We start from the raw sequence: 16,472 nt of genomic DNA, 5'->3' as shown, positions 1-16,472 counted from the left end.
CGATTTGTAAACGTCAATAATCGATGTGTTTATTGTAAATAAAGTAATGCACACAGTTGTAAAATTTGGCTGACTTCAGCCAGCCGCCTCGCTGAGAGACCCGACAAGTTCCTTCATTTTAGGGAATTTATGTTCCAGTTTTGCACACACTTTCATTCATTTAATACATCTGGGAATTAATTTAACTGTTCGTTATTACAAATGCACTGTTTTTTGAAGTTGCAAGTGATAAAATGCTTATTTAGTAAAGCTCCTGAATCGTGAGGAGCCCAAAAATTCTCACCTCAAACTAAAACTACAGGACATATATTCGGATGTAGTAGTCATTGTACAGCTCGTATAGATCTGCTATCCACGAGGGGTGTGAATTTTTGCACACCCAACACTTCCATCCGATTCCAGGGGTGACGATTCGATTCAGAATGTATTCTCAATTCAACGCAATTCTTGGAATGTGTTATTTGGTATAACAATCATAATTAAACTTTTTCAGTCCCGCCCACTTGGGAGTAGATTTTCCCTCCATGTGGCCCCGCATCTAAAATGTGTTTGACACCCTGGAGAGGACAGATTAAAAAACAAAAAAATATATATTTGTTGCAATTGTTTTAGTGTCTTACTGTATATTAGGGGTGCCAAATGTATGGCCCACGGGCTAGATCATGCCCGCAAAAAATGTTTTATCCGGCCCGCGGGATGAGTTTGCTAAGTATAAAAATGAGCTGAAATTTTTGAATGGAAGAATCTGATGTTGTAAATGTGTCCACTAGATGTCACAATAGCAATTCTTTGTATCTTTGTAAAAAAAACAAAAAAAAAACAATGTTAATAATAAAAATAATAATAATTAATTACATTTGTAACGCACTTTACATTTGTTAAAATCTCAAAGTGCTACAAAGTATTAAAAAATAAATAAATAAATAAAATAAAATAAAATAAAAATAGAAAGTTAGAATATATCGTAGAAAATTTAAATACAATTTTAATAAACACTAAATAAAACAGAAACATAGATAAAAATAGAAATAAAAGCATGAAAGCACTGGATAAAACAGATAGAAAAGCACTGTATTTAAAAACAAAAAGGCAGAGAAATTAGATAAAAGCTGTGCTAAAAAAGGTGGGTTTTTAGTCCCTTCTAAAAACGGTCGACCGACTGTGGTGCTCTAAGTTGGCCGGGGAGAGCGTTCCAGAGTTCGGGTGCGGTCGAGCTGTTAGTGCACCAGTCAAGGAAAATGAACAAACTACATGAATAACATTCTGCGATTTGATGTTGATATTATTTATTCATCCTGATTGATTGAAAATTAACACCAATGAGTTGACTGATGAACATCGTCACATCATTTATTCAGAAAATATAGATAACGACAAATAAAGATAGGATACTATTAACCGCAACATGTAAGTGTAAAAAAAACAACAACAACATTATGTCACGGCGGGGCTCGGACAACTCTGGACAAGGCGTGCAGGTAGGAACATGATTTATTCCTCAAAAATCAAACATGTACCAAAAACAGACAACAGGCAAAAGGAAAGCGTGTCGATCGCAGGGGAAAATAAGACGAGATTTGGCGCATGAATCAAGAAGCATAGGAGACAAGGAATTTACCCAACGTAACTGTTGCATGTAGCAAATGATGAAGCCAGACTGAGCGTGACCGCAAGGTGAATAAATAGCTCTCTGATTAGTGGTTGACGTCACCACTAACCAGAGGCAGGTGAACCCAATTAATCCCCATGGAAACTAAAACAAACCCAGAGGTGCACAAACAGGAACTAAGGGAGTCCAAAACTAACAGAACATAACAAAACATGATACGGGCCACGGATCATGACACATTATGATTTGTACATTTTCAGAACGTGCTTGTTCTATTTTTAAACAAAGAAAACAATCTGACGTTGTCTTTATTTTGAAGTTATTGTGCTGCGTTTTGAACAGTCCGGCCCAATTGGGAGTAGATTTACCTCCATGTGGCCCCCCGATCTAAAATGAGTTTGACACCTCTCTCATAAATGGAGCGGGACAAAGCAGAGCTTATTTCACCCTCCACTTTATCGCAGCGATCACTGATAAACGTGTGCACTCCATATACCCTCACAAAAAGCTGTACTGCACTCCTGCACCCTCGGGGCGGAACATCGGCACGTACGGGTTGCCCCTCGCTCCTAATCAAACACGGCCAGCGAGATTCCAGCGACAAGTTGATCATTTTTACACAAAGAAAAAGGGAATTAACCAAAGTCTCAATTACCTTTACGCCGTCCTCCGTGTCAAGCCAGACCTGGCGGCCACGTCAGCGCCGCTGTGACCGCTGGCTATGCGGGCCTTGTCTCCGAAACGGACCGTGTTCTCATTATTTTCGACAAAGCCTCGCGGCTGCAGGTGTCCTGTTCACTCAGCTGTCTGTCAGGGCTTATAGGTCATCTTTCATACTCACCCACTGCAGCCACTCTCACGCCTTTATCACAGGAGCCTGTTTAATGATGACACACTCACATATACAGTATATATATATATATATATATATATATATATACATATATATATATATATATATATATATATATAAACACATTTATATACACAATGTATATATATATATATATATATATATATATATATATATATATATATATATATATATATATATATATATATATATATATATATATATATTTATCAGTGACGTGCAGTCACTAGAGGCAGGTGAGGTGGGGCCTCACCTGCCATCATGAAAAGAAAAAAAATGTAAAAAGGAAAAAAAATGATTAAATTGTTAAATGTATCCAGTGATTATACTATGAAGTTATTTTCCATTTAACTTCACCAGTTTTAGATTATTTTTATTCAAAATCGCTGAATTTTCACATTTGCCGTTCAAATACTGAGAAGAGACGGTGCGGTGAACAGCAGCCAGTTGAGGCACGTCACTCAGTGCCTCAACATGGACGGACTCGGCTAACTGCTGGCCTGCTGTGCAGTGAGACCGTATTGCTATATGAATTATATTATACATTTCCATAGTTTAGTTAGCTGAGGTATATAATGTACAGTGTATTTTGTCAACAACTGTATGTGTGTAACATATTTCTTGTGCTGAGCGATCATAAAACGGCTGCAAAAGACGCACTGGCTGAGGCTCGCAGTGATCCCGCCTCCTGCACCCCCGCCGTAGAATGCAACCCCTGACGGGAGTGTTATATCAACTAAAGCCCACACTTAAAATTTCCACGTGCAAGATTGAATCTATTTAAAAAAGTTATTTCATAAGAAGCCAAAAAGTGCAAAAACAATAATGTTCGTGTTGGAGGAGTTGTGAATGACTGCAGGGCCACAACATTCACAACTCCTCCAACATGAACATTATTGTTTTTGCACTTTTTGGCTTCTTATTAAATAACTTTTGTAACCTATTTTTATGGGCTTTCCTCTTTGTGATGTTAAGTTCCTGTTATGCGCTGTTATACAGTAAATGCCTTGAGCTCTTATTTTGAAGGCGCTAAGAGCGGAAGTGATGACACGGAGTGCAGCGGAGGTTTTTGAAAGAAGGTAAATAAAGTGGTCCTCGTGTAAACTGGAGCCTCCGTGTTTGTTATTTTGTAGTTTCATACAGTATAGGCGACATTTATAAACCCTCGGTTACACTTTTTTAAATAGATTCAATCTTGCACGTGGAAAGTTTAAGTGAGGGCTTTAGTTGATACAACACTCCCGTCAGGGGGTGCATTCTATAGTGGGGGTGCATTAATCCAGCACAACAGTGGCGCATGGACTTCATTTATAAGTAAAGGTAAGACCATAATAACGTTTTTTTTTATTAAATGTGCTTTTTTGTGTGCTACAGTTTGTATGTGTAAAGTTAAAGTTAAGTTAAAGTACCAATGATTGTCACACACACACTAGGTGTAATGAAATTTGTCCTTTGCATTTGACCCATCCCTTGATCACCCCCTGCGAGGTGAGGGGAGCAGTGGGCAGCAGCAGTGCCGCGCCCGGGAATAATTGTTGGTGATTTAACCCCCAATTCCAAGCCTTGATGCAGAGTGTCAAGCAAGGAAGAATGCTGGTATGAGCTTTTAAACCTAATCCGTTAACTGCTGCCAATCAAATGGTGAGTAAGATACTCTTTAGGGTTCATATGTTTGTAAATCTGACTGTGATGAAGTCAGTGCCTCACCAGCCATGAACCTCACCGCAAGTCACTGATACATACATATATATATATATATACACATACAGACATACATACATACATATACATATATATATATATATATATATATATATATATATATATATATATATATATATATATATATATATATATATATATATGTATATGTCTTAATAAGGTTATCCAAAAAATAGTGCTCAATACCGTAGTAGAGCGCAATATATGTATGTGTGGGGAAAAAAATCACAAGACTACTTCATCTCTACAGGACTGTTTCATGAGGGGTTCCCTCAATCAATAAATCTCCTGATGATTGAGGGAACCCCTCATGAAACAGGCCTGTAGAGATGAAGTAGTCTTGTGATTTTTTTTCCCACACATACATATACATATATATATATATATATACACACATTAATATATATACACGTATATATAAACATACATATACACATATATATACACGTATATACAAACATACATATACACATATATATATATATATATATACATATATATATATATATATATATATATATATATATATATATATAAATACATATATATATATATATATATATATATATATATAAATACATATATATATATATATATATATATATATATATATATATATATGTATATCCATCCATCCATCCATTTTCTACCGCTTATTCCCTTTTGGGGTCGCGGGGGGCGCTGGAGCCTATCTCAGCTACAATGGGGCGGAAGGCGGGGTACACCCTGGACAAGTCGCCACCTCATCGCAGGGCCAACACAGATAGACAGACAACATTCACACTCACATTCACACACTAGGGCCAATTTAGTGTTGCCAATCAACCTATCCCCAGGTGCATGTCTTTGGAGGTGGGAGGAAGCCGGAGTACCCGGAGGGAACCCACGCAGTCACGGGGAGAACATGCAAACTCCACACAGAAAGATCCCGAGCCCGGGATTGAACCCAAGACTACTCAGGACCTTCGTATTGTGAGGCAGATGCACTAACCCCTCTGCCACTGTGACGCCTATATATGTATATATATATATATTTATATATATGTATATATATATATGTATGTGTATATATATATATATATATGTATATATATATATATATATATATATATATATATATATACATACATATATATATATACATATACACACACATATATACATACACACATATATACATATACACACACATATATATATATACACACATATACACACATATATACACACATATACACACGTATATACAAACCCGGTTTCCATATGAGTTTGGAAATTGTGTTGGAATACAATGATTTGCAAATCCTTTTCAACACATATTCAGTTGAATTTGCTACAAAGACAAGATATTTTTTTTGCAAATAATCAGTAACTTTATAATTTGATGCCAGCAACACGTGACAAAGAAGTTGGGAAAGGTGGCAATAAATACTGATAAAGTTGAGGAATGCTCATTAAACACTTATTTGGAACATCCCACAGGTGTGCATGCTAATTGGGAACAGGTGGGTGCCATATGTATATATATACATATATACATATTATTATATCCTGCAATTATGCTATTAAACAGACATTATGAAGACGATATTACAGGATTCCAACTTAAAGAGAGGATTCAAGAGACTGCAACCAACCAGTTCGGCTCGCACATATCACTGACATGTTCTTCTAGTCGCTAACCAGGAAGGTAATAACGGCCTCGTTAATGTCGCCTCGCCTCGGGACCCGACAGCACATAACAACACCTTGTCAAAGGTGGCGCAGGTGGAAGATTCCTGACGCGTGTCGGAGTGACGTAGCAGCGGCAAGAAACACGAGCCGGGGTTTTAATGATCTTTACCTCTGCCGAGCACAGGAAGGTGCTGTGACTCGGCGAATTCTTGAATGAAGAAGCTCACTAGACAACAATTCCTTGGTCAATCTTCATCACCAAGCTGCGCTAAGTAACTTTTAACCTTCATAAAATATGTTCATGACTTTTTGGGATGATACAACTAGTTGAATGACAACAATCATGGCCTGAGGGGGTCTGCATATCGCTCTCACTGGCGCTTAGCGACATTGAGGAGGGTGGCAGGAACCCCTGAGGGTGGCCGTATAAACAACTTTACCACTGTTACAAATATGCGCCACACTGTGAACCCACACCAAACAAGAATGACAAACACATTTCGGGAGAACTTCCACACCGTAACACAACATAAACACAACAGAACAAATACCCAGAATCCCTTGCAACACTAACTCTTCCGGGACGCTACAATATACAACCGCCGCTCACAACAAAATTAAGCATAATAATGTGTTAATTCCACGACTGTATATATCGGTATCGGTTGATATTGGAATCGGTAATTAAGAGTTGGACAATATCGGAAGATCGGCAAAAAAGCCATTATCGGGCATCTCTAACTGTGATGATTTATTGATTGATATTTTGCAACCGTCTATTTTGACCAATCATTAAGACTCTTATCAGATTTAGAATCAGAATCAGAAATATTTTAATAATCTCCGAGGGGAAATTAAGATTTTCAGCACAATCCCATTCAAGATCAGACAGACATTACAGGGAGACAGAACAGGTTCGCTGACGGGTACAAAAAAGGTGAGAAACAGGTAAATGCTGGGGGGGGGGTATTCGGTCTAAATCTGGGAATCGGATTGAGGCCAAGGAATCCAATTAGAATTTCAGAATGCTATTCTGAAAAAAATGGATACTCTCTTCGGACTCCCAAGTGAATATACAATCAGAAGTTGCGAAAACAGGTAAACATTAAGCGTTTCAATCTGGCCCGCTTGACATTCCCAAATAATTTGTTAAGATCTTTAAGATGGAAACTGTAGCTGCCATTATGATGTGCAGTGATGTTTTCAAATGGCCGTAAGTCTTGAACTATACAAAGTATTTCAATGGTTGGAATCTGCACTTTTGCATGATATACTAGTTACTATGGTGATCTAATTAGTTACTATGGTAATCTAAGTCACAGCCTGAATTGTAGATGTGAGATACAGACTGGGAAGGAGATTTTTACAATAAAGTTCTAACGCTTAGTGATATATCAGATTGTAGGTGGGGTTTTTTTTACAGTTCGCATTCATATTTTACTGTTTGTTGCATTTTTGTTGCGTTTGCTTGATTGGAAAATACGTCGATTGGCAGGGTAAGTGTTCATCTGTTGTCAATATTCAGTGTTTTATCGTTCATAGTTAATATTGTAAATCCCACATTCTTTATTTTCATGTACATTTTGGGTGTCTCATTCAGTAAAAAAAAATCTGTTTTTTAGGGCGGTCTGTCATAACGTTTTAAGCTTTCAATCAGACATTGTGAGTTTTTTGTATTAGTGTTTTCCAAAAATAGGACCCAAACTGCTTACATATATATATATATATATATATATATATATATATACATATATATATATATATATATATATATATATATATATATAAGCTGTGAAAATCTGCATATATATATATATATATATATATGTATGCATATGTGTATATATATATATATATATATATATATATATATATATATATATATATGTATGCATATATATATATATATATATATATATATATATATATATATATATATATATATATATATATATATATATATATATATATATATATATATATATATATATGTTGTGTCTTGAGTTTACAATCATTTCTACAACTCTTATTTTTTTTGTGATAGAGTGATTGGAGCACATACTTTTTGGTCACAAAAAACATTCATGAAATTTGGTTCTTTTATGAATTTATTATGGGTCTACTGAAAATGTGAGCAAATCTACTGGGTCAAAAGTATACATACAGCAATGTTAATATTTGCTTACATGTCCCTTGGCAAGTTTCACTACAATAAGGCGCTTTTGGTAGCCATCCACAAGCTTCTCGTTGAATTTTTGACCACTCCTCTTGACAAAATTGGTGCAAATTTGTTGGTTTTCTGACATGGACTTGTTTCTTCAGCATTGTCCACACGTTTGAGTCAGGACTTTGGGAAGGCCAATTCCAAAACTTTCATTCTAGCCGGATTTAACCATTCCTTTACCACTTTTGACGTGTGTTTGGGGTCATTGACCTGTTGGAACACCCAACTGCGCCCCAGACCCAACCTCCGGGCTGATGAATTTAGGTTGTCCTGACGAATTTGGAGGTAATCCTCCTTTTTCATTGTCCCATTTACTCTCTGTAAAGCACCAGTTCCATTGGCAGCAAAACAGGCCCAGAGCATAATACTACCACCACCATACTTGACGGTAGGCATAGTCTTCCTGGGATTAAAGGCTTAACCTTTTCTCCTCCAAACATATTGCTGGGTATTGTGGCCAAACAGCTCAATTTTTGTTTCATCTGACATCACATGGACATTTGTAGTCGGATGTATGTATACTTTTGACCCAGCAGATTTGCTCACATTTTCAGTAGACCCATAATAAATTCATAAAATAACCAAACTTCATGAATGTTTTTTTGTGACTAACAAGTATGTGCTTCAATTACTCTATCACAGAAAAATAAGAGTTGTAGAAATTATTAGAAACTCAAGACAGACATGATGTTATGTTCTTTACAAGTCTATGTAAACTTTTGATAGATAGATAAACTGGCCCCCAGACACATTTTTTTCTCAAAATGTTGCCCCCCCAAGTCAAAATAATTGCCCAGGCCTGTGTTAGATGATGCACTTGTGAAAACTCTTGTGCCAGTCGTCAAAGAACCTGAAGGCTTTGCTTCAAACAGTCGGAGTAATCCCTGGCTCCGCATCATGGAACATAGCGAGGAGGGACTGCAAGGAAATGTTCTTGCCTCTGGGAATAGAACGGAACAAGACGGAACTCCCTTTTCAGGTCTCCAATGCAAAGAAAAGCGTGGAAACTTGGAGGAATCGAGCTCGAGAGAATGTTTCTAATTTCTCCAGAGTTAACCCGACGAGAAGAAATCTGTGACCTTGTCGTCACGGCTAAGCTCCTTCGCGGCTTTCCGGGGAATAGTTCCCGAGTCCCTTGTGTGGAGTTGTCACCTCCAAGAGGGTTTCCGTTCTGGCCTGTTCTGCCCGGATGAACGCCGCTGTACATAGAAAAAAAATCCCTTGATGTTTTAGGCAGATATGTCCTAATTAAGATACACCTCTTCTCTTGTCCTCATTTTTTTTTTTTACAGTAGGAAATGGATTCATATGGCCCCATTCGTCGCGGTTTACCTGACACATGTAACTTGACAAATTGGGGGGGGTGCACTAGTGTTGAATATCTTGACCCCAGTGGCAGTTGCTATGCAGAGTGGCACTTTCCATCATTTCAGCACGCTGCATTGCAAAATGATTACCGTATTTTACAAACCATAGGGCACATTAAAGGGGTCATATATATATATATATATATACAAACCCCGTTTCCATATGAGTTGGGAAATTGTGTTAGATGTAAATATAAACGGAATACAATGATTTGCAAATCATTTTCAACCCATATTCAATTGAATATGCTACAAAGACAACATATTTGATGTACAAACTGATAAACATTTTTTTTTTTTTTTGCAAATAATCATTAACTTTAGAATTTGATGGCAGCAACACGTGACAAAGAAGTTGGGAAAGGTGGCAATAAATACTGATAAAGTTGAGGAATGCTCATCACACACTTGTTTGGAACATCCCACAGGTGTGTAGGCTAATTGGGAACAGGTGGGTGCCATGATTGGGTATAAAAGTAGATTCCATGAAATGCTCAGTCATTCACAAACAAAGATGGGGCGAGGGTCACCACTTTGTCAACAAATGCGTGAGCAAATTGTTGAACAGTTTAAGAAAAACCTTTCTCAACCAGCTATTGCAAGGAATTTAGGGATTTCACCATCTACGGTCCGTAATATCATCAAAGGGTTCAGAGAATCTGGAGAAATCACTGCACGTAAGCAGCTAAGCCCGTGACCTTCGATCCGGCTGTACTGCATCAACAAGCGACATCAGTGTGTAAAGGATATCACCACATGGGCTCAGGAACACTTCAGAAAACCACTGTCAGTAACTACAGTTGGTCGCTACATCTGTAAGTGCAAGTTAAAACTCTCCTATGCGAGGCGAAAACCGTTTATCAACAACACCCAGAAACGCCGTCGGCTTCGCTGGGCCTGAGCTCATCTAAGATGGACTGATACAAAGTGGAAAAGTGTTCTGAGGTCTGACGAGTCCACATTTCAAATTGTTTTTGGAAACTGTGGACGTCGTGTCCTCCGGACCAAAGAGGAAAAGAACCATCCGGATTGTTATAGGTGCAAAGTTGAAAAGCCAGCATCTGTGATGGTATGGAGGTGTATTAGTGCCCAAGACATGGGTAACTTACACATCTGTGAAGGCGCCATTAATGCTGAAAGGTACATACAGGTTTTGGAGCAACATACAGTATGTTGCCATCCAAGCAACGTTACCATGGACGCCCCTGCTTATTTCAGCAAGACAATGCCAAGCCACGTGTTTCATCAACGTGGCTTCATAGTAAAAGAGTGCGGGTACTAGACTGGCCTGCCTGTAGTCCAGACCTGTCTCCCATTGAAAATGTGTGGCGCATTATGAAGCCTAAAATACCACAACGGAGACCCCCGGACTGTTGAACAACTTAAGCTGTACATCAAGCAAGAATGGGAAAGAATTCCACCTGAGAAGCTTAAAAAATGTGTCTCCTCAGTTCCCAAACGTTTACTGAGTGTTGTTAAAAGGAAAGGTGATGTAACACCGTGGTGAACATGCCCTTTCCCATCTGCACGTGTTGCAGCCATCAAATTCTAAGTTAATTATTATTTGCAAAAAAATAAATAAAGTTTATGAGTTAGAACATCAAATATCTTGTCTTTGTAGTGCATTCAACTGAATATGGGTTGAAAAGGATTTGCAAATCATTGTATTCCTTTTATGTTTACATCTAACACAATTTCCCAACTCATGTGGAAACGGGGTTTGTATATATATATATATATATATATATATATATATATATACATATATATATGTATATATATATATATATATATATATATATATATATATATATATATATGTGTATATATATATATATATATATATATATATATATATATATATATATATATATATATATATATGTATATATATATATATATATATATGTATATATATATATATATATATATATATATATACATATATATATATATATATATATATATATATATATATATATATATATATATATATATATATATATATATATATCTTTGCTGTAGCGGTGTAGCGTGCAAGGACGGGATTGGAAGAAATGTGTCAAAAGATGGCGATAACTGTTTTAATGACATTCAGACTTTACTTCAATCAATAACGGAGCAGCATCGCCTCATCCGGAAACAACAACAAGGCCGAAAATGTGTCCCGTGAAAAACCGTCAGACCGGACTAAAGTTCCTTGGGTGAATAATGTAAACTCACTACACCAGTATGTTTTAGCGCTTTCATGGCGAGTTTACTGACAGATATAAGTAAGAACTTTACACTACTTTATATTAGAAGTGGCAACAGCGGAGGATGAATGTCCCATAACAAAAAGAAGAAGCTTATCGACTATGATGTCGGCACAAACTACAAAGGCGCACACGCAATTTTTCAGGACTTATGCAGATCCCAAATACACAGCAAGTACCAGAAGGTAAGAAAAGTTGTTTTTGCATAATATTGCGAAACAAAACGCCAGATAATGTTTTACCTTATCATCATCGGCGGTCACTCAAAACGAGTATGACGATTCTCCTGTTAGGGGTGTATCGCTTTATGGAGGATGCCTGTCTGTGACTTTGTTTAATGACTGGAGACCGGTGCACAGACAGTCCTCACACGATCCTTGACAGAAATCGGGTCAGGGTCCGGTGGCATGGAGTCCAAGACGACTGGGGACCCTTTTCTGCTGCAGCCTTCTTCCGCCGTTGTGGTAGTTCTTAAATCTACCGTCTTCCGCCTGCTCCGCCGTTGAGGTCTTCACCGTATCCCTGGCTATGGGGCAGTCAGGTACTAGGCCTTTGCCAAGGGCCACCTGGGGTAACAGTAGTAAAGGGGTTAACCTCCTAGTGCCCCAAGACCCCCATAGAGGAGCCTCCACTGCCGGATGCACTTTAACGTCATGCCCAGGACATACCTTACGCACACCATAATAATACTCCTATGTTTAATGTGTTGGTGTTGTTTACTTGAGTCATATTGCCATCATAGTGCAGCCTACACTTATCTCTTATGTTTGACTGCCATCTACTGATCACACTTATCATTACACCATGTACCAAATAAAATAGCTTCAAGGTGGGTAAGCTCAACCAACCTTGTTCCTTACATTAGGCGCAGCGGGTTATAAGGCGCATTGTCAAGTTTTGAGGGGAAAAAAACATTTTAAGTGTGCCTTAAAGTCCGGAGAATACGGTAACTCATCACCATGGATTAAGCATCAAAACTGCACTACTTGGCTGCAACCTGCAGAGGCACTGTTTGGGTCCGCCTCAGCTAATGTCGACACATTTAACACTTGTTCACTAACTCATGCTTTCCGCCTCTCGCAGGCTCGCGTCCTCGTGACTGCGGCGACCTGTACGCCAGCGGCCAGCGAGAAGACGGCATCTACTCGGTGTTTCCCATCCACCATCCCGCTGGCTTCCAGGTGCACTGCGACATGACCACGGACGGCGGTGGCTGGACGGTAAGTCAGTTTACTCTCACTCAGGATTATTCAGGGTTGCAGCTATCAATTATTGTATCGATCAAGTAAACCTATCGATCAGTTTGTTGGATTAATCGAGTAATCGGATGAAACACGCTTTGTAGCCTCAATACTTGTTCTCAAGAGTACCAATTTTCAGGAATTGATTGTGTTATTAAATGTACATTTTTTATTTGTTTATTTTTTTCCAACATTTATCACTGGGATGGTACTGATAACTACGGGATGTGAACCGTTTACATTTGAAATGATGCAGTACCGATTACCAATACCAGTGCAATCGATACCGGTAATCAACAGTACCAATATTCGGTACTTTTGTGTGTACTAATAAATATGAATTGTTTTTGATAATAAACATTTCGTTTATTGCAACCTTTAAAAATGAGTTGAATAACTGCTGTCCAGTTATCCATCCACCCATCCATCCTATATTCTATAAGTCAAGCTTTTTTTGTCGGCATGGTGCTTGAGCCGAGTCTGGACGTGACGTCTTGTGTAACAACATACGGGGCCGTTTTGCTTTTATGTAAATCGGTACCCAGTACACATCCCAAGTCATGCATGTGAGCAGTAATGTGAATGACCTGAAGGCTGTGTGGCTGTATGAGGGGCCGTTAGGGACATTATTCAGAATTACCTCTTACATACACTACTCAAATGCTCTCACATAAACAACTGAAATGTTTTTTTCTCTCACACACTGCTGAAACACTCTTATACACACTACTGAAATGCTCACACATACACAACTGAAATGTTTTTCTCTCAAACACACTACTGAAACACTCTTATACACACTACTGAAATGCTCTCACATACACAACTGAAATGTTTTTCTCTTACTCACACCTGAAAAACTCTTATACACTGCTGAAGTGCTCTCACATACACAACTGAAATGTTTTTCTCTCACACACTACTGAAACACTCTTATAAACACTACTGAAATGCTCTCACAAACACTACTGAAAAGCTCTCACATACACTACTGAAAAGCTATCACATACACTACTAAAATGCTCTCACATACACTACTGAAATGCTCTCACACACACTACTGAAATGCTCTCACACACACTACTGAAACATTCTTATACACACTGCTGAAACACTCTTATACACACTACTGAAATGCTTTCACATACACAACTGAAATGTTTTTCTCACACACACTACTGAAACACTCTTATACACACTACTGAAATGCTCTCACATACACTACTGAAAAGCTCTCACATACACTACTAAAATGCTCTCATCCACACTACTGAAACACTCTTATACACACTACTGAAACACTCTTATACACACTACTGAAATGCTCTCACATAAACAACTGAAATGTTTTTCTCTCACATACACTACTGAAACACTCGTACACACACTACGGAAATGCTCTATCGCACACTACGGAAATGCTCTATCGCACACTACTGAAATGCTCTCACATACACTACTGAAATGTTCTCACATACACTACTGAAATGCTCTCACATACACTACTGAAATGCTCTCACATACACTACTGAAATGCTCTCACACACACTACTGAAATGCTCTCACATACACTACTGAAAATCTCTCACATACACGACTGAAATGCTCTCACATACACGACTGAAATGCTCTCACATACACGACTGAAACACTCTCACATACACTACTGAAATGCTCTCACATACACGACTGAAACACTCTCACATACACTACTGAAATGCTCTCACATACACTACTGAAATGCTCTCACATACACTACTGCAATGCTCTGACATACACTACTAAAAAGCTCTCACATACACTACTGAAATGCTCTCACATACACTACTGAAATGCTCTCATACACTACTGAAAATCTCTCACATACACTACTGAAATGCTCTCACATACACGACTGAAATGCTCTCACATACACGACTGAAACACTCTCACATACACTACTGAAATGCTCTCACATACACGACTGAAACACTGTCACATACACTACTGAAATGCTCTCACATACGCTACTGAAAATCTCTCACATACACTACTGAAATGCTCTCACATACACGACTGAAACGCTCTCACATACACGACTGAAACACTCTCACATACACTACTGAAATGCTCTCACATAAACAACTAAAATGTTTTTCTCTCACGCACACACACAAACACCACGTGCGTGTGAGAGACAACAATGTCCCCAACGGCCCCTCATACGACTGCTCCCTGCAGTCGTCTTTTCAAAAACCGTCATCGCCTTCGCGCAACGTGTAAGTGACATTTTGTAGGCTCGCGAGTAGAAGATACTTCCGTGTGTTTTGGAGCTCGAGACGCGTTCAAACATCTGGCAGCCGTGCGGCCTTTGCTGGAGTGTGAGCACACTTTCCTGTTGTTGCCGAGCGCCAGCTGACGAGGTGAGCAAACATTGACACGGTTTCAAGTTATATTTGGAAGTGGGGCTTGTTTGTGTGTGTGCTCGCTCTCGCACACACCGAGGCATGCCGCTTGCAGGCGTTTATTTCAGGTAGTTAGTGAAGTGGAGACGTCTTAGTTGTAGTTGTATTTGAATCGCAACATTTTTTTCGGAATGTGTCCAAATGTGCCCAAACCATAAACAGGGGCTGTGAACACACTCACACTCTCTCTCTCTCTCTCTCTCTCACACACACACACACACACACACACACACACAACTAATTTATACTGTAAATCAGTTTTCTCACCAAGAACTTGACAGAAATAATTGCTTCCTTTCATGTCTGCCAACTAGTGCGTGGCAGTGTGTGTGCTTAAAGGAAATAAATCTATCTGCTGCATTTACATTTTAATACAACTAATGTCCGCTTCCCTCATCTCGCCATTGAAATCCCTTTTCAAAATGTCCCTTTTAAGGAATTATTTCGGTCGAGTGTCCTTGAATGTTTCAACAATAACCGCATGCGAGTACCTGCTCAAAAAAGATTGCGCAAAATAGCCGTCTCTGAGTTTTTCCATCGACAGTGTGTCACACAGTTTGTGTAAATCTCCCATCTGTAACGCTCAGCCTGCCAGAAGAACATTGGCATGAGCATATGCGGCTGTAGGCAACCTCCGGGTGTTTTGTTTTTTTAATACTTCCATAAAACGGCAATGTATCAGCATTTGAAGTTAGCACAGAGCTGGGCAAATATTTTGACTCGGGAGCCACATTGAGAGAAAAAATGTGTATGGGTGTTTATAAATTAAATATACACATTTAGCTATTAACATCTGCTGTACAGTATGTGTGTTTGGGTCCCTTTTTTTCAGGAATACTAATACCGAAAGTCACAATGTCCGATAGAATTCTAAAAAAGTAATTTTTTCAAAAAAAAACGGAATGGAATTTTACAGTTTTTTACTGGATGGGACTCCCAAAATGTACATGAAAATAAAGAAAGTGGGATTTACAATATTAACTATGAACAATAAAACACTGAATATTAACAACATATGAACGTCGCTCCTCTTTTACATGGGCTTTACAATATTAACTATGA

At 38.4% G+C, this 16,472-nt stretch overlaps 1 protein-coding gene across 2 annotated transcripts in view; it reads left to right on the top strand.

The window, feature by feature from the left end:
• The window catches only part of fibcd1b (fibrinogen C domain containing 1b), a 387,620-nt gene that overhangs the window by 185,433 nt on the left and 185,715 nt on the right, over positions 1 to 16,472 (top strand). For both annotated transcript variants that reach the window (XM_061966495.2, XM_061966494.2), the window contains one exon: positions 12,809 to 12,945. In XM_061966495.2, the coding sequence (XP_061822479.1) occupies positions 12,809 to 12,945 (137 nt within the window). The remainder of the gene's footprint in view (positions 1 to 12,808; positions 12,946 to 16,472) is intronic.

This window comes from Nerophis lumbriciformis, linkage group LG11, assembly GCF_033978685.3.
Source record: "Nerophis lumbriciformis linkage group LG11, RoL_Nlum_v2.1, whole genome shotgun sequence".
NCBI lineage: Eukaryota > Metazoa > Chordata > Actinopteri > Syngnathiformes > Syngnathidae > Nerophis > Nerophis lumbriciformis.
Note: the sequence above shows the minus strand (reverse complement) of the source record. Positions and strands in the feature narration are given on the sequence as shown.